Source organism: Notechis scutatus, chromosome 1, assembly GCF_049901735.1.
Source record: "Notechis scutatus isolate UNSWTSFEM ecotype Mainland chromosome 1, rNotScu1.2, whole genome shotgun sequence".
NCBI lineage: Eukaryota > Metazoa > Chordata > Lepidosauria > Squamata > Elapidae > Notechis > Notechis scutatus.
In genome coordinates, this window is record NC_142009.1 from 226,748,743 (window position 1) to 226,775,126 (window position 26,384).

Consider the following 26,384-nt stretch of genomic DNA (forward strand, 5'->3'; position numbering starts at 1 on the left):
ACAAGGAGCAGGTGTGTGGAAATGTAACCCTTGCTGAATTGCTAGTCATCATTATATTATAACTCAACTATATGGAGGCAACAAACTTTAGAATCAGACAGCTCACAATCTAAATTTCCCACCTACTTAACAATTTCTTTTGGGACTGTGGCATGATCAAATATGGATAATCTTCTCTTTTTAAAAATAAAAAATGGACAGAAAAAGCTCTTGTTCTACCAGATAGAGACATAGATAACACAAGATGAAGACATGGGATCAAGCTTATGGTCTATCACATTGGGTAGCTGGTAGGACTATATTACAAATGTATATCAATTATGTCCTCCAGTTACACTTATATATTTATTGGCATTATAAAATCCTAATAGAATTTTAAGAGCATACTGAATTAACCCCGTAACATTCTGCACTGCCAGTAAGTTTCATGATCACATTTTTGAACAGCATTTTTTTCCAGGCACAACTATAAAGGGTAACCTCACCTCTTTTGGAATCTCTTGTACCCAAAGGACTCTACTTCATACCTTTCCATCCTGGGTCAGAATAGCTATCTTCAAAAGATAGTTATTTATTTAGAAGCTACTCAAGAATGCCAGATGAAAGACTTTTATGCCCAAAAGCTTCAAAGCTCAACTTTTGACTGAAATATTGCACAGAATTCAATTTAGATTAAAGCTATCCCTATTGTGAGTTTACTTGTGGGCAGCGTGGGGAAAAAACCAATTAAGTGGTTTTCTCCCCATAACAAGATCTTCCTTTTTAAACATTTGTGTTGACTTTGGAAAAGCAATTCTTAATCCATACTGTGATCTATTGAAAATGGCATCAGCTTTCAGTGGCCATCAAAAGTAAAGCTCCCTCAAGCATTTTGCAGAAACAATCAGAGATGATTTCTGAATCTGCTCAGTGGCAGAACATAGGCTGTAGTTGCTTCCTGGTAACGCCAAGCCTTCTGTACAGACAATCAGACTCATCTTTTGGGCTTAAAACTAAAGCAATGTTTAACAATATGTTTAAAAGAATGAAGACTAAGAAATGACTTTCTCCCTGGGTGAGGAAAAAAAAATTGGTCCACGTTCCCCAACTTGATCTGGCAGCTGCAAATAAAATGCACAAGGCCAAACAGAACCCATCTCATTCCAGGAGCAGCTTATTTCCATGGCTTTGCAACCAAAGTTGCAGTAATACCCGGGTAGTATAGCAAGAACATGAGGGGCAGAGTATTCCCAACATAGATGGTTTTCTCTGGAGAAAGTTAAAAAAATACCCCTATTCACTAACAGTAAACCTCCATTCCTCCCCCCACCCCACCCCAAGACTGGCAGCTTTTTGGCAATTACCCAAATGTTTCAGAGCGGGGAACTTTTACTTTTGTCATTAAGTCATGCTCACGGTCAAGTCCATTTCCCAAGGTTAAATGATTATTTTTTTTAAAAAAAAAACTGTATAGAAATCAACACACTGCCATCATTCTGTGTATCTGAAGCAGCCACAAAAGGCTGTGGACTCATTGAAATCTCTTTTCTTCCCACACATATCGTTTTCCTGTAGGCACCTTCCGGAAAAACAGGCTGTTGCCTCGGCTCATGTTGCCCTAAATGAGAAGAAAATGAAGCAGGTGAGAGTCCTATAGACAGAGCATTGCGGCCCTCTGAAATTTACACACTATACAGCAGCTGAGGTTTGAGGGCAAGATAGTATGCAGTGGGGGGGGTTTAATCTGTAAACTACAGCAGGACAACTTTGTCTGGAATTTTTACTTAGATAGTAGGCATGCCCAAAGGAGGAACTCTGCCTTGTCAATTCTATACCCATCTCTCAGCAAAACATCAGGATCCTGTAAGGAAGGGCAGACATTTCAGACATACCTCCCTATGCAACTGGCTCCAGCAATGTAACCAGGAGGTGTACGCTGGTGCATAAGGTGGGAAGCCAGCAGCGAGCCTGGAAAATAGAAGGCAAAGCTTACAGAATTCACTCGCTACCAGGTTTCAGTGCCAGTCACCTGTTTGAAGATCACAGCTTAGAGGCCATTTCCAGACCAGCCCTTTTTTTGCTACACAAGGAAAGGGGATCAAGCAAGGAGCTAAGGTGGTTGAGACAAAACTCAACAGGTAGTCTGACAGGAAACTGGCCTGCAACTGGCTTCTGTATGGCAGAGCAATCTAATAATTAACACAGTATTTACAAGGATGGGAACAGAAATTACAATTTAGCAAATTAGCAACCACAAACTAAAAGTAGTCTTCCCCATTCTGTAATGGCATTTGTAATACCATAAAATTGATTGATTTTATCGTAAGAATTAACAAATTGAAATATCTCTTAACATATTGTTATTGACTTACGGTACGCTTGCTCACCTTACAGTACATTATACTAAGCTAACCTGCACTCACTTCTGAACAGCCATCAAAGTGCAGACAAGAGTTAAATGGAATCCACACACAGGTGAAGGCTCTGAATAGTGGCTATTTGGCACAAATGAGAGGATTGCCATTGTCATAACCTAGTGGTAATTTTATTGCAAGGATTCAAAACTGGAATACAAAACCAAAAAGATCTGATCTCGCAAATTTGAAATTTATCTTTTTACCAGCAAAACTTTTTCTATAGTACAATGTATCATGGAAAAGACACAGAATCCAGGCAGATTCTTGCTCCAGGGTTATTCCTAAAAACTTAATCATAGATTCCTATTTCATATGATTGGATAATTACCAAAGGAAAAAATCCAGACTTTTTTCAATACTTTATATACTTATATAATGAATTTCTAAAAGTGTACTGGATTTGCTGCTACCCACATGTCTTCAAATTTTTTGAAACTCTTAGCTGTTTCTCCAACCACAAATATTTTGGTTTTAGGCAGGGCTCTATAAAATAATGGGTTTTTTGCCTACTGTACTTTTAAATTAAAACCTTTGAGTTCTTTTAGTCATCCCTACAGCCTCCCATAAAAAAGTCACAAACTTTTTTTTAGCTCGGTTGGCTATGGTATGAACATTCCCAAGAGCAATTACTGAAAACATGAACATTGTGGCAAGGTGCAGGCACACTACTAAAATTCTCAATAGTTATTGAAAGAAAATGGCCTGAAAAATAAAACTGAGCTTTGTGTGCTTTCAAAAGAAAGCCAAGTGAGAGAAAAGAAAGTGTGCACTTACCCACAGCTATTAATGGCCATTAGGTTTGAAACAAGTACGAAAGGGTAGGTCAGCATACTGCTAAAGAACTGAAAGTAACAATACATGATATATCAGTGGAAAAAATATGCCAGCACTCTTTCCTCACCCATCAGACAGAGGACTAGATAATGACAGAACTACCACTAACCATGCCCCATACAGAACAACAGCAACTTGATGGGCTTAACAGAAGGATAAAATCTTAACACTGATAACAAAGGAAAGGAAAGGAAAAAAACTGGCAATTACTCAGCTAAGCCCCCAAAGTAATCTGCACCTAGTAACAGCATTTGATACATCTCTAGTGAAGAATTAGTAAATTGCAATGTTGGGCAGAGATTCTGAAGGCTGAAAATTGGAAGGGGTTTTTAGCACCATTAGGTAAATACCACTCTCTAGCATCCTTCTCAAGAGCACCAAGACCAAAGGTTTAAAAGTGAGTTATGAAGCTTGTGGTCCCCTCAGAAACTTTTCCCTTTCATCTACACCAAAGAAAAAAAAGACATTAAATTATACACTCACTCCAGTGACAGCCTGAGAGTAACCCTTCATCTCAGTCATGGTGGAGACCTAGAAAGAAGATTCATCAATAAAACACAGATTCCTCAATAACAGAGGCCATTCCCAACTTTTGACCAAAAGGTAAAAGAACTCTGCAGGGCTTTGGGTTCAAGGCAAGAAGATGCTTCAGTGCATGGAACAGCCTAAAAACTGCCCTGCCCACAACTTCTTAAACCCAAGGAGAGCTTTTTTCGGGTCATGCAGCAGCCACTGAGGACAATCAGGTTCTTTTAAGAAAGTGCTGATAGGGGCTACATTTAGTTATCCCCTTGTGTGCTTCAAAAATGACCCTTTGCTTTTGTAATCAAAATGCATTGCTTGAGAAAGCCAACTTATCCACAAAGAAGACATGGTACTAATATGTATTAGTATATGTATAGGTTGCAAACAGCCACATGTATAAATTGAGAACAGAAAAAAATATCTGACTTAGCTAATACTGGGGTGCATAAAGCATTCTTTGCACAGACCATTCTATGCCTAAAACCAATACTTAATGTTGGTAATCTGTGCCTGTACCATAATCCACGTTTTTCATCCTGATACAGAATTGAGAATTGTATGTTTGGTTGGAAATCATCCCAAGGCAACTGTGCTCCATGTGGGGTATTAGGCATCTGAACATCAGCAGTGACATGACAGCAGCTAAATTGAGGTATAGAAGCTGTAGGGGTGAACCATATGAGAAAGAGGGGAAAGAAAAATGAGGTGTATCAGTCTTGCCTTCTTGCCCTACAAGATTACCTCAAAATTATTTTTGCTAGAGCCCAGAACAAACCTTGGTTTCAAGTTTCAGTTCTGTTGAGTCATGAACCATTCAGAATAACTTGACAGAAACAGAAAGTGTCTGTTTCATGTATGAAACAAACAACATGTCTCATTTCATGCATGTCTTTTGAGGATGCTGCAGCACCGTGAGAATAGGCACCTTCAAGGCCAATACCAGAAAACTGCAACCAAATGGAGCCTCAGCAGCCATTGCTGCTTCCTAACTACATAGCAATCTACAAGCAGAACGCTTACCCCATTCTCCAGTACATAGGTATTGATGAGGTAGGCCAGCATATTACAAAGCCACAAGGATAGGATGTCTCCAAGCAGACGGGGAATCAGGCCTCTGAAATGAAAACAGCTGACTAGTAATAAGACTGGATAACTTCAATACTGACATGACAACATAGTTACCACTAACTGCTCACATGGCAGGAAACTGGTCAACCATGTGCAAGACTAGGCTGAGCAACACCAAGAAAAAAAATTACAATTTCTGCCACCCACTTTGGGATAGTGCATTGCTTAAGACTTCTGCCCTACCTAATCCAGCATCCTGTCTCTCACAACATCCAATCAGATGCCTTCTGAAAGCACGCAAATAATAGCCTTTCTCCAGTAACTAATACAATACGCAGTGGCATGCTGTATTCATTCTGAGAAAACCCTATGTAAAATCCATCCGATCCCTGCGCAAGCTGTCATGGTATGAAAAAATGGTAAAAACACACTCTAAAAAGTACTCACGCAAAAAATCCAAAGATGCCCTCTTCCCGGTATATGGTGACGAAAGAGCTAAACACTCCGCTGAAAATTGAAGGGGAAAAACAATCCATCAAGATTCTACAAATAATATGTGATTGCCTCTCCCACAGACACCATTACTAATCTCAACAACAGGACTCTTCTGACATCATACATTAATTTATCTCCCAGCCTCAGTTCCTTCCCTTGTGTGGGTTAAAGCCCCAATGAAGCCAACCTCACTGCAAAGATGTGTACCTGTATTTGGTCTCTCTGCCAATGAACTGCACCATACACCTCAAGGTGATCACTAAAGAAGAAGAAGAGTCAAAAGGGAAAAAAACTATTGTTAAGACCTCACCTGTACTCCTCTACCCACTTACACTTATACAGGAGCATATAATCCCAAGATGGTTAACTCAAGATCCAGGCAAAACAGCTATGCTCCTGAATGGTACAACCAATCTGGTAAGTGGATGCAACATGTGGGTTGAAATAGAGCTCCTTTTGAAAATGTCAGGTTCAGCATCTATTAGGACTCTTTTGAATCTGAAATAATCAAGTTTGATTATGGCCAAGATTGTTTTTGCTCAGCTGAGGCTGGAATGTCAATTCCAGCCATACCTGCAGATGGCCCATCTGGCCACAATGATATCTTCCTGAATTAAACTGCATCTGGTTTACTGCAGTGGCATTTCATAACTCTAAGGTAATCAGACTGGATAAAATCCTGTGGCCAAGGTGTTCAGAGGTGCTGCATGCGGGAGGACACAAAACTCTTACTGAATCAGCTACGGTGGCTCAGTTCAAAGTACTATGAGAAGAGGTCTCTTTCTATGGGAAGAAACTTGAGATTAGGACTACCCTGCTCAATCGAACTGCCCTCCCCAATACGACTTGCCCACCTTTTGAAGTTATTATCGAAGACCCTCTTGCATATTACAACACTCTAGAAGAGGGGTCTTCACACTTGGCAGCTTTAAGACTTGTGGACTTCAACTCCTAGAATTCTGGGAGTGGAAGTCCACAAGTCTTAAAGTTGCCAAGTTTGGAGATCCCTGTTCTAGAAACCCATTTCACTGAGGCTCAGGAGAAGAGGGCCTTTCCATCAGCTGCACATCCTCGCCAGATGGGTTCCTCTCATTGCCTCTCTTCAAAGGACGTCCTCAAGCATGGCCAGATTGATCTTGATTTGATCATTATTGATTTGATTGTCATGGTTATATTTCTGTATTCATAGACATTTAACTTGCTGCTGGTCCCAGTGTATTTGATTACACGGTGGTTTTTAACACTTCTCCTTGTTAGCTAGTTAAGGCCCATGAAGGAAGGTAGGGTGAAATGTTTCCAAATAGTTCATTATCAATGACTACTAATTGTTTGCAACTTAAAGGCAGTGAAGTGGTAAGAACATAGCAGGGAAGGATTAGCACACAGCCATCTCCTGCTTTAATGCACAGCCAAAAAAAAAAACTGATGGTAAGAGGGAGAGAGTTTCTTCTGTATCTAGGAATTACAATAACATGACTGAAGCTGAACTGAAAGGTGAATCTATACATACCATGAAATGGGTGGGTGACTAGCGTAGCAGCAGAACGTGCAATCATCTCTTGAGAGGTCTAAGTTGGAGACATATAAGAATGGTTAGCCAGAAAAAGGGCAAGATGCCCCATCTACAGATTCCAGTAAAGGATTAAATAACTGCTGCTTATCATACAGTTTGAAGTAGTAAGATTAAACATTTTCATTCGTTATCACTGCTCTACAGATCAGCCTATTTCAATCATATTTTCAGTGGTTAGAAAGCAGTACTGCAGCCTACTTTTGCTGACTGCCTCCAATCTGGCAGTTCGAATCCCACCAGGCTCAAGGCTGACTCAGCCTTCCATCCTTCCGAGGTGGGTAAAATGAAGACTCAGATTGTTGGGGGCAATAGGCTGACTCTGTAAACCACTTTGAGAGGGCTGTAAAGCACTGTGAAGCAGTATAGAAGTCTAAGTGCTATTGCTACCCTGTTTCTCCAACAATACGGCCTCTCCCAATAGGAAGTCCCATCATGTTTTATAGGCATGAAATGAAATTAAGCCCCTCCCCCCAAATTAAGGCCTATATTAAAACATGCGAAATGGGGGGGAAATGGCGGGGGGGGCTTGCTGTTAGGAAGTACTTTTGTTGCACACCCGGATATGGTGCTGCCTGCGTTGACCCCGATACGAAGTGCCCCACCAACGCCGAGGTCAACATCCAAGCCATCGTCGCCCGCCTGGCCGAAGATGCAAAGGGGGGGGAATTAAGTCACCCCCGAAAATACGGCCTAGCCATTTTTGGGGGGCTCAAAAAAAAAATAAGATCCGGCCTTATTATATGAGAAACACGGTACTTAAGAAAAAAATCATTGCCCTGCTATCACCTTAGACACCTCCCAATATGATGTGTACCCCAAATATATCCCAATAGGTCTCATCTAAGGAATTTCAGTGAGCAGGGTCAAGGAGAAGAGCCTTTTCAGCTATAGATCCCCGTCCTGAGAAACACTCTACTACTGAAGATGAGAACTGCTCCCACCCTTCTGACCTTCCCAGAAAGGTATCAAAACTTAGTTTTGATGGTTGGCCAGGGCTCCAAGGGAGCGCTCAGCACTGGAGGTGGTTGGGTAAGCAGGTGGGTAAGCAGATCTCCTCTCCATGCTGTCTGTTTCCTTGCTTCTAGTTTTTATCTAGCTTCTATATAGCTCTGACAGGAGCCAGAATATCATGACAGCAAAGAAACAGCTCACTTCTATACTTTCCTATGCTAACAAGATATTCATGCTTTTCAACTTCTTTATGATACAATCTATAGTGTAGGCAAACAGGCTGTTGCCTCATATCTCCTGGTTTCAGACTACCATTCCAATTATCCACCAGCCAACACATTTGGCAGGTGTTAGGTGAGGAATGCTCTTCTACACAATCCACAGCCAGCCAATTCCCCTGATAAATGAATCCCATATCTTACCTCCTTGATAACTTGATCGAAAGAGGAGCCAGATTCTTTGTGAGTATTCCCTAATTCCTAAAGAGAAAAGGGGGAAAAAGCCACTCTCAAAAACCACCAGCTAATGGGATCCTCAATCCCAAGTATAATATCAATTTTATTTATAAATCCTGCAGAGCTTTCTACTTCCATAGACTGCAGTATAGGACATGCTCCACAAACTTTAATTTAAAAAAGGAGTTTTACTGGGAAGTTATTTATGAATCGACTTCATGACATACCTCACTTTGGTCAGCATTCTGGCATTGCTAGATAGAAAGAAAATATACAGATATAAGCTCATAAGTTACCTTCACACAACTTTGCCACACTCCTTCTGAGGTTCTTTACTTCAGTGATAAACTCTGTAAACCAGATTACATTGGCCTATACATTCTATATACATATCACTAAAGGCACCATAAACAAGAATTATAAATTCAACACACTGACTTACTCAGTCAATGAGGAATGCAAACACATAACTTCTGTCAAAATGTAAATCTGACAGAACAGTTCAGTGTCTGAGGAAAAGGGGGTTGTTGAAGCATCCCTAAGGTCTCAAGTGCAGGTGGGTCACCAAATACCTAGATTTTTGGTCACATGACCCCAGGGGCACTGCAATGGCGGTAACTTCAGGGTCTGGGCATAAGTACCATTTGATCAGCACTGCTGTAACTTCTAATGATCACTGAACGAATGGTCATTAAGGGAGAACTACTTATAGGATAACTAGATTATGTGCTCCGTATTTGTTCCATTATGTAACCTAGCACCACCGTTATAAGTTGGCCTAACAAAATAACTGCAGCAGCAATCCTGGTAGATCACAGAAATGTTTAAACATCTTACATTAAAATCAAATAAAATTTGTACAATCTAGGAATAAAAAGCTTTGATAACCAAAGAACTGAACATCAAACTAGTACAGTGCTAGGGGCTTTGAGCTGTGATTTGTAATCTGTACTTGTAGAATGAATGCAAATCACACATAGAGATATGCAGTGAACAATAAACCAGACAAGGCTGAAAAAGAAACTTATAAGAAAGTTGTTAAGAGGTTATTTACAAAATTCAAGCAAAAATGACCTACATTATAAAGTATTTGAAATCGGAAATATTTTGTTTATTAAAAAAATATACAACCAAATTATAAAGTACCTGTAAAACTTTACTGTGTACTACAGTGCCAATGGCTCCTGAGCAGAGTCTAGGAGCTAAACCTTTGAAGAGTCCAGCCCTCCCATCAATCTTCATAATGTGCTTTGCTGAAAACAGAAACAGAGGTAAGCATCTGTCCCATTATTCCCATATACCCTTCTCCCACAAGTGCCACATATCAGAAACTATCTCATCCTAGAAAATTCTAGTTTAATTCTGTTTAATGCCAGATTAGAAATATTAAATATTAAGTTGATATTAACCACATCCATGACATTCAAGTATGCACTGGCTGCACATAACATCTGCAGGCAACAGAATCATATAATGTCCTTACCAGACTCTATTATCCACTATATAGCAAGGATGAGCAGTCTGTAGCTCTCTTATCAATTCTCAACTCTTATTACTCTAACCAGCATTAAGGAGTAACAAGAATTGTAATCCCCAAACATCTGGAGCCTTATTATCTTGTCCTCCCTGCTCAACAGTAACAAGAATGATGAGCTAAAGTTAAAAATAACTGGTTGCTTTGAATAAACATACAAAGAAACAACAAATTGGGAACCTGGTGGAAATTCAGCGCCTATCATTAGAGAAATTCATGAAGAAAAATCAAATCAGGAACAGGCAACCAAGTGAGGGTTTAATCCCCAAATAGCCAAAGACTAGAAACCTATAGTTCAAAACAGATACTCAATCCCCACATTAAACAGGGATTTTAAAAAAGTTATTGTAAAAACTGCACACTCAGGGAAAATATGGCATTGCTATAATGTGCATATGTATATCTAAATCGAATTTAAAATATGATGCTTGAAAAGATTATAAGCACAGGAAGAAATGTTGACAAAATATTTACTAACAAAACACTGCTTACTAGCTGGAATTCCAAAGGGAATATACACAGAGTTTTGACATTATTTTTAAATATCTAGTTTAGATACAGGTGAAACTCAAAAAATTAGAATATCGTGCAAAAGTTCATTTATTTCAGTAATGCAACTTAAAAGGTGAAACTAATATACGAGATAGATTCATTACATACAAAGCAAGATAGTTCAAGCCGTGATTTGTCATAATTGTGATGATTATGGCTTACAGCTCATGAAAACCCCAAATCCATAGTCTCAGAAAATTAGAATATTACATGCAATCAATAAAACAAGGATTGTACATAGAACAATATCGGACCTCTGAAAAGTATAAGCATGCATATGTACTCAGTACTTGGTTTGGGCCCCTTTTGCAGCAATTACTGCCTCAATGCGGCGTGGCATGGAAGCTATCAGCCTGTGGCACTGCTGAGGTGTTCTGGAAGACCAGGATGCTTCAATAGCAGCCTTCAGCTCTTCTGCATTGTTCGGTCTCATGTCTCTCATCTTTCTCTTGGTAATGCCCCATAGATTCTCCATGGGGTCAGGCGAGTTTGCTGGCCAATCAACCACAGTAATCCCACGGTCATTGGACCAGGTTTTGGTGCTTTTGGCAGTGTGGGCAAGTGCCAAGTCCTGCTGGAAAATGAGTCAGCATCCCCATAAAGCTCATCTGTGGAAGGAAGCATGAAGTGCTCCAAAATCTCCTGGTAGACGGCTGCGTTGACCCTGGACTTAATGAAGCACAGTGGCCCAAACCAGCAGATGACATGGCTCCCCAAATCAACACAGACTGTGGAAACTTCACACTGGACTTCAAGCATCTTGCAGTGTGTGCCTCTCCATTCTTCCTCCAGACTCTGGGTCCTTGGTTTCCAAATGAGATGCAAAAGTTGCTCTCATCAGAAAAGAGGACTTTGGACCACTGAGCAACAGACCAGGTCTGTTTTTCTTTAGCCCAGGTAAGACGCTTCTGACGTTGTTTGTTGTTCAGGAGCGGCTTGACAAGAGGAATATGACATTTGAAGCCCATGTCCAGGATCCGTCTGTGTGTGGTGGCTCTTGATGCACTGACTCCAGCTTCCACTCCTTGTGAAAGTCCCCAACACTTTTGAATGGCCTTTTCCTGACAATCCTCTCCAGGCTGCAGTCATCCCTGCTGCTTGTGCACCTTTTTCTTCCACACTTTTCCCTTCCACATAACTTTCTATTAATGTGCTTTTTGGGAACATCCAACTTCTTTTGCAATTACCTTTTGAGGCTTTTCCTCCTTATGGAGGGTGTCAACGATGGTTTTCTGCACAACTGTCAGGTCAGCAGTCTTTCCCATGATTGTGATTCCTACTGAATCAGACTGAGAAACAATTTAAAGGCTCAGGAACCCTTTGCAGGTGTTATGGCTTAATTAGCTGATCAAAGTGGGACACTTTGAGCCTAGAATATTGAACCTTTTTACAATATTCTAATTTTCTGAGATTGTGGATTTGGGGTTTTCATGAGCTGTAAGCCATAATCATCTCAATTATGACAAATCACAGCTTGAACTATCTTGCTTTGCATGTAATGAGTCTATCTAATATATTAGGTTCACCTTTTAAGTTGCATTACTGAAATAAATGAACTTTTGCACGATATTCTAATTTTTCGAGTTTCACCTGTATGCACCAAATTCAGTTATATAACTAACTATTCTTTTCTTCAAAAGTTGTCTTTTGCAAAACCTATTATAACATATCTGATAAGTCTAGTTCAAAGGTATGTATTTCTCACATATGCATCATAATTACGGCAATCCTACTGTGTTTTAGGCTGTTTATTTGCAAAATACATACATTATAGACTCACCATAAGCAAAGAGACCAGGCAGTTGATAGACTTGCCGACCAAAAATATTTCTTCCCAGAGTTGGAGGGAGGGGTTCATATCCCACCTTTGAAATAGAGACAATCCACAGTGAACTTTATAGCCTACAAATTGAACATTCTCTCAAAGAAACAGTCAGCATGCATTTCACAGCATTAACACAATTATTTCATTAACAAGAAGTTCCTTCTTATACCAGTGCTAGAAGTATCAATGCCAAAAGCACAATTTCTATTAGTTAGTTGTGATTTTTGGAATATATGACCAATACTTAGGTAATCCGCAATTCAATATATTGGATAATGACATTGTTTTTATTATATACAAATTTAGAGCTATAGTGCAAATATATCTCCCCCCCAAAGCAATCTTTATCTTCCTTAAACAAAATCTAACCACTTATCACTCTTTTGCAGTATTTTGCTATTAAGATTTAATTACTTAAAGCAGGAAATTTTCTTTAACATATCCTGCTACCTCAAATTATGCTGACTAGGATAGTTATAAAACAATAAGGGGGTTAATTCTTAAGATGAAACTGCTTTGGTGATTCATTGATTGATTTGCTAGGAACATGGCAAATGCACATTCCAATTCACGTGAATTATTTAGGAGATCTGCAGTTTAGCAGAAAGTATTATTGGCAAACAAATATCAAGTTTTCTGATTTCTCACAGTACACATACAGGGGATGTTTTCCATACAAAAACAGCTCGATGTCTCCCAGGTTCTGAGTGGCCCTTTTTGGACAGTTATACAATTAACAACTATCTCATTGCTCTTTACAAATGTAAGGTTCAAAGGTTTAAGGTTAAATTGTATTCATATCCTGCAATGCAAATACTCTTTTATAGCTTGTACTTTTCCTGGAAGTTCTTGTTCGGAAAGCACATTGTACAGGGAGACTGTGGTTTTTAGAAAACTATAGTTTTCAGCCAAGAATGAAATAAGTATAAGGAACAACATGCCAGAAACAACCACCAATGTTACCAAACAAAGAAGTCTGAAATTACAGAAAGTTTGTCTGGGAGTGTCTTTGACAAGACCAATGAAAATAAGACAGACTTAAATATGAGGTTCATATAAAACTAGAAAAGCAATTGGAATTTTGAAAATCAGCTCACTTGCAAAGATACCTGAGCAGAACGAACAAATTTGAAACTGGCTTCTGCAATGAAGGCTGCCCTCTGGCTTATAGTGGGACTTTTATTCCTGCAGGAAACAATACCAAGCGTGGGCAGCGAAAGAGAAAAGCGCAGCGTCCTGGATATGATTTCGACTTTGTTGTGTTATGGGGACCGATTGCAAATCCCACTGCTAGCACTCAACCTCTACGGCTGCCACTGTGGAACAGGCGGCTTTGGAAAGCCTCTGGACGCGGTGGATCGCTGCTGTTTCTTGCACGACTGCTGTTATCGCCACGCCAGGCTCTCTCTGAAGTGTCACAACAGAGTAAAATGGCAGCGCTACAAACTGCTGTGTAAAACCTCGGAGACGGAGTGCCAGTCCAAAAGCATCTGTGGCAGAACGGCGTGCGAGTGTGACAAGCAACTGGCCGAATGCCTCACGGCAGCCAAACCTCAGCGGAAGCACTCTTTCTACAAGCGAGACCTCTGCCAAGGGGCCAAGGGCTCCTGTCCCGCCATGCACCAGAACTGGACTAAAAGCCTGCACTAAAGTTAAGTTTCTGCTATTTACCTGATCGCAAAGCAAGGTTCCTTGGAAAAAAATTGAACTCTTGAGGGGGAAAAAAGGGGGGAACCCTAGCTGTGGCTCCAGTCCCCCCCAATCTCGGACATTATTGGTGTTTCTAGGCAAGAGGCAGAGATTGCAGGGGGGAGGGGTTTGCTCCGAATAGAAGTGGGGGCGGCGGCGGGGGGGGAGACGACCGGGAAGAGCTGGAGGATCCGTGTCCTTCACCAAGCGGCGGCTTTACTACTTGCAGGTCGGCGACTATATTCACATGGGAACAAGAGAGAAGCGTGGTCGTCCCAAGCCGAAGGGAAATAAAAGGCCCGGAGACTTGAGGGTCGGGTGTGCGTGTGTATGAGATCCTGCGAGGGCGAGGGTCCACAGCGACCCAGAGAGAAGAGCGATCGCCGACCCTGGGTAATCCTGAGCGCTTTGACGGTGGTCCCTCCCTCCCGGGCGTCCCCAACCCCCTCCCTTCTCGCACGAGGAGGGAAAAGCTGGAGGGGCCAAAGGTCTCACCTGCACTAGCACCTTCACGTACATGAGCGGCTGCGAGAGCACCGTGAGGCCGGAGCCCAGCAGCAGCTGGGAGGTCGTGTCCGCCATGCTGCAGCCGCACCGGGCTCTCCGCCGCGGGGGAGGGCGGCACAGAGGGGGGGGGAAGCAGCGGAAGAAGGAGCGGTCGTGCCACCACCACGTGACCTGCGGCGGAGGACAAAAAACCAAAAGGGCTCCTGCTGCCGCTTCTGCTTCGTTCCCTCTTTCCTTCCGTTCCGGGTCCAAAGGGTTCCGGTTTCCGCCACCTGCGGAACAAGTTAGGCCCGAAGAAGAGGAGGAGGAGGAGCCGCCGCCTATGAAATCAGATCTTCCGATTTAAAGAAAAAAGAAAAGTGACAAATCGTGCTTGACCCCAAGAGTCCCTGGATGGAATGATAGATCCGCGTTGAAAGGTTGTCTTGAGGAGGGCGATGGCGGTCGGCCGCACGAAGTTGGCGTTTCTTATCGATCTGGCCTCGCCTTTGAGTTGCGCTCGGACGCTTCCCAGCTCGCACTTGAAATGGCAAAAAGGCTCCGTCGGCCAATGAAAAGCGGGGCGGGGTGTTTTTTTTGGGGGGGCGACTCCGATTGTGTGCCCCTCCCAGTCTCAGGTGTGCTAGGCTGAGGTTTACGGGCCACTTTCAGCCCAAAGAAAAATACCTTGTGACGATTGCCCCGCCGTCTCCAGTTTAAGGAAACAAATCGGATTGCTTTCTGTACATCTTGCTGCATGTAAAATAACCATTTGCTACGGTAGTTAGAAAAGTTTTAAAAAGCCAACAGAAATGCCTTCTTTTTATGGCTGTGATCATTCTTGCTTATAGGCCTGTAAATCTGGCATACGGATTAGGAAATCCCTCGTCATTTGATTCAGTTAGATCTGTTTTAAAGTAGATGTGTGCAAGATTACAGTGGGAGTGTCCTAAATTTAATTTAGCAAAACTTGCTGTTCCTGTTCTGTGCGGCTTTCAATAGTATTTTGTTTTCTCAAGGTTACTGTAATAAATGGCTTATATATACCTGTATACCTGCCGTCAAAAAATATTGTTGAATTCAAACAATTTTAAGTCAATAGAATATTGTTGCTTTAAATCCATGTTACATGTGGGTTGATAGTTTGTCATGCAGACTTTTCTGCCCTCTCCATATGTTTCTGGCAAATTTCACTATACAACCTAAACTAGTTGGAAAAATCCCTGCCTTTGAATCTGGATTTCTTGTGCAGTTATAGACAAAACTGCAATAAGTATCAGATCCTTTTGCTCAACTTTAAGTTTCTTTTCATTTCTCTATCCTTTCTGCTCTGAAGAGTAATCCATTAAGAAAACCACATTTTCTTGTTCTTTAATTGCACCATGCCTAACACTTAATGAAAAATATGCTTTCTTCAGAACAGTAGCAGTTGCAACTGAACCATTCTCTACATAGCTGAATCCGAAAAACTCTCTTCCCAACAAGATGACAGTAATGAAAATTACAAAGTTATGGTGTGTCGAGTAGATTTTATATGGAATACAAAAGTTTAAAGTATGAAAAAGTCCCAAAGACATGCAACTGTGCAAAAAAAAAAAAAATGATGGTTGACAAATGGTTGGTAAAAAATATATGCTGACACAAAAAATGTAAGAAAATTGAACAATGATTGCTATGCATAGTCTTTTGCATGGTGATCCTTATTTGCATTCATATTTGATATATGGCTCTCTTCTACATGCACCCTATCAAAGCAGGCCTCAATGTGCAGAATGTAGACTGAATTTTTTTCACAAATCTGTAAATGAGGACATTTGTAACTGACAGTGATTTCAAGAACTACATGCCATGTGAGAAGTTTTATTTTACATCTATGAATAGTATCCATTTTAAAATAAATAAGGGAAGTGTTTAATAATACAATTTCCTGGATTTTATTCATTAATGGGGGTATTCATCACAGATGACAGAGGGAGTATTGAGTGAAACATGCACTCCACGATTCAGATACAATACTAAAAATGGAAGTGGAATGTTCTAAAATGTGCACCAAAAGAGCAAAGAGAGCTGCTTTTCACTAAGGAAAATGAATGCATATTGACTAGCGTATGGAAGAACATCTACACTGATTTGTAAAAATAGCTGAATAAACATTCATAAAATAGCAAGATACACTTAAGGGGTGCTCAGTAAATTTTATCAACGTTAAGTTCATGAGAACAAAAACAGTTACGGCATTCTAAGCATTACATTACTGCATTCTGCACAAGCTGTGCTGCTTTACAGTCTCATCACTGGAATAAAGTGGTACCACAACATGGAAAAAGTAAGGGACTTTGCTCTGACATCTTCAATTAGTATCAAAGAGGACTGTTTCACTTTGCCAAGCCACTTTGATTCAATAGAAAAATCTGTTTAGCCATACAGTTCTACAAAAACCAATGGCTGTGTTGCCATGTTTGATTCTGCTTAGCCTATATGAAAGAGATACACATAATTTCTATACTTTATGAATATTTTGTTCATTAATCTATTTCAAGTTCTGTGTTCTTATTGGTCAAATTTATAATTTTACAGCACTAGACTAGCAATAGTCTAATTATAAAGACAAATAACAAAAATAAGACCTCTTTTTTTAGAACATAAATTGGTGTTTAATTAAGATATGATTAAAAACTTTATTTTTGGAAAAAAATTCTAGAAAATATTTTCAAAATTGGTCATGTTGTCAATAGGAAAAAATACCCAAGGATGCCAAATGTAATCAGATATTTAGGTTCTTTGTGTAAATTAACTTAAATTTGACTCATAAATCTTCCATGTCTTTTAGTTGCTATTATACTGTTTTTCAGTGAAACATAAATGACCATTAGACATGTAAAGTTCCTCAATCTGTAATTTGAACAATACAAAAGCAAAATAATATTTCTGATACATTCATGTATTTTTCAGCATTGTACTTACAATGTGTCATTTAAGTTGTTTAAGTTTTTTTTAAATAACAACAAAACCCAGTCTGAACAAGTTTCAAAATCTGTTAACCTTTGTAAGTCACATACAAATTTCATTAACATTATACCAAATCCATAACCAAATACAAGTTCCGATACATGGCTTCGATATACTTTAACAGAGATTTGTTTAATTTTGCCCAACTTTAAGAACATAAACATTATTTTATGATCTTTGCATCCTCAGCACATTTTTATGTACTATAATGCATACATGTTTTATTTTTAATTATGAGCTAAGGCAGTAATAAGAGTCCAGATCTGTCAGTGTACTCCTAAAAAGTAGGGGAGTGATACATTCACACAAAGGATATAAATACAGTAACAGTTTTGCTTGCTTTTTGTGCATTGCAGTAATAAAAAGGTATATCCTTACAACAGCCTATGAACAATAAAATTGAGTTTCTAGAATTTGCAATGTATCCATCATAAAAAAGAAAACTTTGTGCATGCATTAGTTAGGCATAATATTTTTCCTACTAGAAAAGTGTTGAGTTACATTCTACTGCAGGTGAGGAAGTTTTCCAAAGCAACATTTGCCAAAATAGTATGTGTTCAATGGTGGAGGAGATATTTGTAAGAAGAAGGAAGAACTCTTCCTTTGTTCACTGAATTTGTTCTAAATTCACTCATTGATTTTTCATTAAGCTGATTTTGAATCTCATTAGGGAGCAAATCATTAAAATAATCAAGAGGAGATGAAAAAGGTAAAAACTTCCAATAGGTTCATGAAACTTCCTGCCGACAATTCTCCTCTGTCACACAATCTCCCTCCACACATAGCCCTCTTTATTATCAGCAAAACAAATAGGTGGGAAATCTGTATGCAGCTTCTCTTAAGATATTAATGAAGGAGGAAAACCCCTGTCCTTCAGAACACTTTGCAATTTATCTGTGGAAAGAAGAGAATTTACTGTCTTCATAATCTAGGCTCCAAGTTCTCATTCACTAAAGATGTCTTTACACTAAAGTCTTGTGACAAATAATCAGAACAGGAAACTGCCTGCTTTCCCATTGACCAGCTGTTAACTCAGTGTAGCTTATTAAAAAATTCATGGTTTAATGGTTCCTGGTACACAAACTTAATGCTTGGACTAGTTTCTCTGCTATCATGTGATGAGTATTTTTGACCGATTACTTTATGTAGTCCCTTGGTATTGGCACAGCATTCATTCTCTGTCCTCAGAAGTATGGGGTCAATTTGGAAAGGTTTCCATATGAATTCTCGATGAGGAAGAACCTGTGACCTGCTTTGACTCAAGTGCCACCTAGGTCTGTTGCCTAATACAATCTGAGATTTCAAAGAGAGACTTCGACGTAGCATTGAAGTCACAGAAGGTACTTCAGGGTTCCACCACAAGGACCTAAACAGGAAGTGGGAGGTATTAAATAAGTTTATGATAATAAAAAACAATTTATAACAATGTTTTCAAATAGATGCCTCATAGTTCCACCAATCAAAGTACACTTTACAGTTGTTTCCTGTTTTCCTCTTCAATTGTTTTTTTGAAAAAAGGGTAGAACAAACACTGGGTGCATTTCCTCTGCCTTTTTAAGTAGAGTCTCAAAGGGATTCCAGTTTCCTCATAGAAACTATGGTACTGGTGGTTGGATTGTTTAATTATTTTCCTTCATAATCCCTTTCTCTATGGTTTGTCCTTAGGGAGAAATATGGTTAATCACTTTACCTTCTGGGGAGGATTTTGATAAAGAAACTAGTGAAACAATGATGGAAAGAAGAAATACATTTCCTATCACAACTACTGGAAAAATATATTATTAAAAAAAAACCTCAGAAACTCAGAAGCAAAACAGTATCATAGAATGGATGTGAACTTGATGCTTAGGAGTTAAAAATGCATGTAATAATTTTAATGTATTTCTTCGGGTAATAAACAATGTGATGTCTATATAAGCAGACAACAATGTCTGCAGTAAATATTCTGTTCACCTGAATTCTAAGAACTTAAACGTAACTAATTGGTGAAGGATGATGTGTTCTTTCGTAAATAATCTCTCTTTTAAAACATTTACTTAGGGTTGTAGGGTGGCATCTACCATTTAAGCCTAAAATGCAAAACATGTTGCAAATTGTCAAGTGCAATAAACCTGGAACAGTTTAATTCAACGCACTTCAAGTTTATTACACGTATAGCAAGAAAAATATTGAAAACAATGATAAAACTAGCTTTTGCTGATGTTCCTAAAATCAGTAGTTTTCAGAAAGTCATCACTGAACAAAATGGCTTTTATTAATCATTATGGGATTTTATTAATAAACATATTTAATTTCCATTTGGTCTTGGCCTAATATGAGAGGCATCACATATTCCTAAATTGCCTATATGGGATAATATTGTGGGATGCCAATTCTGAACTGACTTAACTTGCATTTTCCACCCAAATAGTTGGGAATTGCTTCCTCTGATTTAGGGCTATATATTATACATTAGCCCAATGGATATTCTCTGCATGTCTTCTATCCCTGAGTATCTATATAAAGAGAATATACATATTATCCTCTTAGAAAGCAAGAGCTTGTTCACCACAGTTTTCCAAAAGTCTGTAAGCCTGTTGAACACAGCAGCAGCTCTGCAAGGAAGAAGAAGAATTTTATGGCGATGGAGGAGTGTGTTGAGATGGGTGGGTACATGTTGAACAGGCACATTTGTTTCATGCTTAAGTATAAATGAGGAAAGGACCAAAGAATCTGATGAACAGCAATGTGTACATCAATGGCATTCCTATTCAAAGCTAAATACCTAACTTCAAAGACACACATCAAACATGGAGCATTACATCTGGACAATATTCATTTTAAAAAGTGCTTTAACTGTTTGAGGATTAAACTTCAGTGTCTGAGGCACATACCAGTACCATTTCACTAAACACTCATTATAATCTCCAAGAGTTGGGAAATGGGAATACCTGTACCGTTTGACTCCAGGGCAGGATGATGGAAGAGAGGTACCTATAGAGAAACAAAAATACATTTTGGAAAAACATCTGCAAAATCATAAAATAATAGCAGTAATGCATTTTTTTTCCTAAGACTTTTTTCCCTATGTAGATGACGAGGGTGCAGCATTTATAATAGACCAGTTTTTGCACTTACATAGCCCATGGTACAGAATTGGTATCTGAGTGGCATTTTAATTATAAACAAATGGTCATGCTTTAGTCCAAGCTTTGTATTTTTTTCATCTATTGAAATCTTTTATTATAATTAGCCACACTTCCAGTAATACTTATTTCTTACACATTCCACAAAATTTGCTAGTGTTTTGGCATATGCAGCTTCTCATACCTGCATCCTGTTTCCCATTAGATTCTCCATTGGAATGCACATAAAATGGAGCAGGAAGCTGTTTGATGGTTGATGTGGTGAAGCTGTTTTTCTGTATTGGTGATAGAGGAATCGTGGATATCAGGAGGGGACTGGGATTCTTGATCCTGAACTCACATTCAGTCAAGGGAACAATCTGTTTTCCTTTAGGAATCTCTATATAGCAGATAGTTTGTAGAAAGCACATATCAAATGAAAGGAACTCAAAATTCTCTAAAATACACTTTTCTGGAATCGGAAAAACTCTTACCTATTCACTTTAGTATGTTCCAAATGAAATAATTTGCATAGATATTTAGCGGCTCAACAAAATACAGCAAAGTCTTTTTGTGAGATTTGAACAATGTTACCCAGTTAGCAGTCTTGAAAGGATGATATTTTACCTTTTTGATTTTTTGCTCTGATTTGTCACAGGAAAAAAGTGGTGTTGAATAAAGTAGATATTTAGTACTAACAACATCAAACATTATCCCAAGGTTTAGAAGAAATATTTTATGTCTACAATTGTTTTCAAACACAAAAACTATAATATCTAAACTCAAATCTATAAATCATACCATGGTATTCTCACTGGATTATTATGAGTGAGGTTTGAGGTCGTATTTTTCCAAAGATTTTTATAGAATCTCTATTTTGAACCAGTGGAAAAGAGGATTTGTACTACTGTCAGCATGTTAAACCATGAGCTGTGGTGACCCACTAGTTAGAATGAAGTATTGCAGGCTAATTCTGCTGATTGCCGACTGCCAGCAGTTCGGCAGTTCGATTCTTACCAGATCAAGTTTGACTCAGTTGACTCAGCCTTCCACCCTTCTGAAGTCACTAAAATGAGGACTCAGATTGTTGGGGGCAATATGCTGACTCTGTAAACCACTTAGAGAGGGCTATAAAGCTCTGTGAAGTGGTATATAAGTCTAAGTACTATTGCTATTGAATGCTCTCAAACAATAATAGTCACTTCATCTTGAAATGTGTAGAGGCAATTTTAAAAATAATATATTATGTGAAAGGTTGGAAAGGAAATCAACCACCAGGCTGGATGACAGTTGCAATGTGATATAACCAAATTTATTGCTTATTTTCATGAAATTAAGAGGTACAAGTATACATTAATTAAGATAAAGATGCTGGAACAGGGAATTTTAATAAGGTAGTAGTCATAATTTCACATAAACAAGATGATTTTTTCCATAATACATGTAGAGAGTTAATAGCTGGGATAGTGCATTCCCAGCATACCTAAGAGTATATGTAGATAAATATCTTACCTTGACACTTTTGACAGTTATTTGAATTTTCTCCCTGCAAAAAGAAAGAGACTGAATTACCCAGATGGCCCTGTATCAGACAAATATATGTCTTAAATCTCTGCTTGCCTTATGTTACAAATATATTTGCTGATAATGATTAATGATTAATGAACATTACTTGCCTTTCTTGCAGTTCTTTACTATAGAAATTATGGCAAGTTTGAAATAACATTTGCAATTTTAAAATTGGACGTACAATTTTGGACATCTGTATTCAAAGATACAAAAATATTTATATGCCTTACATATATTGAAATTAATTAATTTTGCATTCTAATGGAAAACGTTTCTAGCTGACTACCTCTGTCCAATAAAGCTACGTTTGACCCAATTTTATTTGCTTCTTACCAGAACTTTTTCCTTGTGCTTTAATGGATGGTTCACAGTAAATTTTTGATGCAAATCATTTCTTTCTTTCCTGGTTCGCAGAAGTTTCTTCTTCTTCTTTTTCTTCTTCTCATTACAGTCCTCCAAAAAGAAATACTCCAATAATTAAATATACCAATGATCAAATTGTGATACGTTAACCTATGCCAAATCAGCTAAATCTTTACAAAAATGGTGAATAAATTTTTGAATGCATCAAAGTGGTTAAAATATGTTTTGGGATGGAATAAGAAAAACACAATTTTTAAGATTTTAGCCATGTTAGCTCCAGACTGGAATATGGGAATATTCTAAAGACATACAAATTGGTTCCTATGGTATTAGCTTTTCCAAATCTTGCTGCAATAAAGAAATAGGCAATTAATTATTGGTCCCCTTATTCTGAAATATAAAATTATCAAAATGTTATTAGCCATTGTTCAAATCAAGCTATATTTTTACTAGCTTTAAATATTCCTAAATATTATAGCTATTTATAGATTGCAATTGTTCCCTGGCAATGAGGCCATAATCATAAAGTAAACCCTGTTGAATATTAGAATATTTCTGATTTGACATGCATCAGGGTACATAGTTATTGTTCCATTATTATTAATTATTATTATTACTTTATTATTATTATTTAAAGCTGCAATTTCTCATTTATAAATAGAATTCTTGGACTTCTACAGTGGTTTATCCTGGCTGAGTTATAGATCAATCATACTGCCTACTTAGGTTTTGAACAAACTATTTACCATCAATTTTAAAATTATTTACTGAATTTATATCCTGACTCTGAGAGTAGTAGCTTATATGAGATCTGTCCTAATTTTTCTCCTTATGCCAGCTGTTTGAGATACTTCTGGCTAAGAGAAAATAACTGGTCCTAAATGGCCCAGGATATTCTATAGTCAAAACAACTTGAATCTCAGTCTACCTCGTTCAAATCCAGCACTTTAGTCATTATATTATATTGGCTCATTTGTTTCACTTCTTCATTGTGAACCATTTAGTAATGCTATTATTTTCACAACATTTAACCACAAGAACTTTTTGCTTTGAAAATGCATGCAATATTCTCACAAGTAGATAGAGTTAGAAAAAAAAGCACATTTGTTTATCATTTTCATTTCCAGCATAAACACAACCAACTATAGAATGCAGCTTCAGAAAAAAAAATACAGACTGCTGTTTCTTTCTTTCAAGTCAGGCAATCAAATGTATTGATCTAAATGTTTTTCTAATGGAGTTCAATTAACTCAGTTTTATTTTCATTGATGCTGCTGGGTTGAGCTGCAACTTTTCTAAGAACCTCAAGCAGAAAATGCAACCTGTATTGCTCTAAGTACTTATTAAATATTACAAAATTCATAAATTTGTGAAAGTTGCATATCCAGTGAATGGTGATAATGGAACAGCCAGGAATAGATTTTTTGTTTTTTTTAAAGTATACAACAGTATAAATAAATGCAATCCATTGGAAAACATTCTGTTGAAAAGTGAGAAAAAGTTATTTGGAAACCAAGAAAGGATGAGAATAGTAATTGTTTTATGAGTATCGGCTTAGTAAAAGGTCAATATATTTTGAATATGTGCTTAATCATAACTATATTCATGCACACATATGGCAAATAAAATAATCTCAAAGCATGATTTATTTTATTGAGATAAGACAATAAAATCAGTGAATAATAGAAAAATAATTAAAGGTTCTGAATGTGGATAGACCAGTTTTTAGTAAGGTCAGGACTGGACCTTGGGAAAAAATGAAGTGAAGGAAAAGTAATGTTACTGAAAGAAACTACAGTGAAAATAGAACACTACAGGAAGAAGAAGAATATATGAAAAAGTATTAAGAACAGACACCATCAAACCCCCACATGGAAAATAAGTGGAACTAAGAAAATGTGACAAATGCTTAGAACTACACTTGTTGTCTTTTCGTTTGTATATAATAACAATAATAACATTCTAAATATTAGGTACAGGTGCTGTCTTAACAAAGACATTAAATATCATCCCATAAACAAACCACATCCATATTTTAGCATGGTGTTCTAAATGTTATATAAATTGTACGATGCAATAAGTTAAAAACTAAGGTATCAGAGATGAAGTTAGTGTTTCACAGAGGAAGCAGAGTGAACAATCACACAGAATCATACGGCTGGGAAGGGTCTTCAGAGATCTTCTAGTTCAACACATTGCCCCCAAGGCAGGAGTCTTTATACTATCCCAGAAAAATGGTTGTCCAATCTTTTCTTGAAAACCTCCAGCGATGGAGCACCCACAGCTCCAGGAGGCAAGCTATTCCACTGATTAATCATTCTCAATGCCAGAAAATTCCTCCTAGTTCCAGGTTGGATCTTTCTTTGATGAGCTTCTATCCATTGCTTCTTGTCCTTCCTTTGGGTGCTATGGAGAATAAACTGAGTCCTTGCTCCCTCCGATAGCCCTTCTAGTATTGGAAGATGGCTATCATGTCTCCCCAAGCCTTCTTTTCATCAGGCTAAAGTTACCTATTTCTCTTAGCCAATGATCATATGATTTAGCTTCCAAACCCCTTAAACATCTTTGTTGCTCTGCTCTACACTCTACACCAGTGGTGGCTAACCTTTTTGGGCTCCTGTGCCAAAAATTGTGCGTTCACTTGCACGCACACACTGGGGTGCCAGCACCCAGAAGGCAATGTGCGCGCCCCCACACCTCCTACGCATGCATGCATAATCCCCACCCACCCCTGCCACACCCTTATCTGCACTGCACCTCACAGCTAATTTTCGGCGGGTTTGAGGCCTTTTTTGGCCTCCCAAAGGCTTGAGGAAGGCCTTTTTTTCAGAAAAACAGGAAGTGACAAAACTGGGCTAGTTTTTGGCCTGCAAAGCCTGCAGGAGCCTTCCTCAAGTCTTTGAGAGGCTGAAAAAGGCCTCAAACCGGCCAAAAATCAGCTGTGAGGCACGCGCATGCCCAGTGAGATAAGTTTGCCTGCAGCTCATGTGCCGGCACAAGTACGCTCGCCATCACGACTCCACACTCTTTCTAGATCCTCAACATCTGTTTTGTATCATGGTGACCCGAACTGGATACATTGTCTATTTCTCCAGAGGCAGGTCCAAAACTACAATGATGTACATTCAGGTTTGACAAGAAGATGTTAGGAGCTATCAGCCAAAGGAAGTGGTTGACACATGAACTGTTAAGTTCTCCTTCATTGGAGATCTTCACACAGATTTAGATGACTGTCTGTCAGAGATACTCTATGACAGCTTGCAACCATCAGAAAATATAGGATCAAACATAAATTCTACTTTATATTTCTGCTGTGGATCATTCCATCTCATCATGAATCAAACTACTGAATTCCAGGAACAAATTGAGTGAAAATTTAAGCAATGCCAAGAATGCAACCAAGTTTCCAAAGAGACTACATGACTGATGGATTCGTCATGTTTGGGTCAAAATCTTCCTAGATCAATTCATCCTCAAACTCTGCAACAGAATTTGAATCTGTATCTGATCATACAGAAATAATAAAATATCCAACTATGGGATGTGTGGTGCTTAGAATGAAGGCTATCACATGCTATCCATCATTTTGAGTGGAAAATCATAATCCCAGGCTTAGTGAGTTTAAAAAAAGGCAAAAACTAAAGCTGATTCCATTTGGTTTAACATTACATTAAAATAAAAAAGAATGAATAAACTTATTTTTCAATAGCTTATTTTAATCACACTTTTTCCTGCTCCACTGAAAACATCAACATTTGGAGATTCCTGAGATGACCACCAAGCTTCTGAGCGATCCAAATTGTCCATCTTGGTCTAAAAAACCCATGTCCTCATTTCCCCACCATTAAAGGAGAAACTCATTTTGGATAACTCGTTTATTCTGGATTAATCAATCAAAATCCTTATGGTGGATCCATTCACCTCCAACTTTTTGGCTATCATGGTTATTACACATG

General features: G+C 38.5%; 2 protein-coding genes across 3 annotated transcripts in view; both read right to left on the minus strand.

The window, feature by feature from the left end:
- Positions 1–264: 264 nt before the first annotated feature.
- Positions 265–14,502, minus strand: MTCH2 (mitochondrial carrier 2). 2 transcript variants are annotated; one of them, XM_026665612.2, is made up of 13 exons: positions 14,393–14,502; positions 12,164–12,248; positions 9,444–9,550; positions 8,525–8,551; positions 8,265–8,321; positions 6,829–6,886; positions 5,526–5,577; positions 5,271–5,330; positions 4,776–4,869; positions 3,714–3,761; positions 3,171–3,238; positions 1,872–1,947; positions 265–1,597 (listed from the first exon to the last, which is right to left on the minus strand). In XM_026665612.2, exons 1-13 carry the CDS (start codon positions 14,477–14,479, stop codon positions 1,511–1,513), a joined length of 906 nt encoding a protein of 301 aa, XP_026521397.1. In that variant the 5' UTR covers positions 14,480–14,502; the 3' UTR covers positions 265–1,510. The 2 variants fall into 2 exon arrangements, with proteins under 2 accessions (XP_026521397.1, XP_087806571.1); XM_087950445.1 differs by lacking the exon at positions 8,525–8,551.
- A 2,517-nt stretch (positions 14,503–17,019) lies between these two features.
- Positions 17,020–26,384, minus strand: part of AGBL2 (AGBL carboxypeptidase 2) — a 34,693-nt gene continuing 25,328 nt past the window's right edge. The window contains exons 14-18 of the mRNA XM_087950444.1: positions 22,399–22,518; positions 22,009–22,042; positions 20,702–20,896; positions 20,323–20,365; positions 17,020–18,758 (exon numbers count right to left, since the gene is read on the minus strand). Of these exons, the coding sequence (XP_087806570.1) occupies positions 18,425–18,758; positions 20,323–20,365; positions 20,702–20,896; positions 22,009–22,042; positions 22,399–22,518 (726 nt within the window). The 3' untranslated portion in view covers positions 17,020–18,424. The remainder of the gene's footprint in view (positions 18,759–20,322; positions 20,366–20,701; positions 20,897–22,008; positions 22,043–22,398; positions 22,519–26,384) is intronic.

Coding starts and splice junctions, on each gene's coding strand:
- MTCH2 (XM_026665612.2), bottom strand. CDS start 14,479: ATGGCGGACACGACCTCCCAGCTGCTGCTGGGCTCCGGCCTCACGGTG. Junction 3,239..3,713: donor ACTCTCAGGCTGTCACTGGA/GTGAGTGTATAA, acceptor TGTTACTTTCAG/TTCTTTAGCAGTATGCTGAC. Junction 1,598..1,871: donor GGAGCCAGTTGCATAGGGAG/GTATGTCTGAAA, acceptor CTTCTCATTTAG/GGCAACATGAGCCGAGGCAA.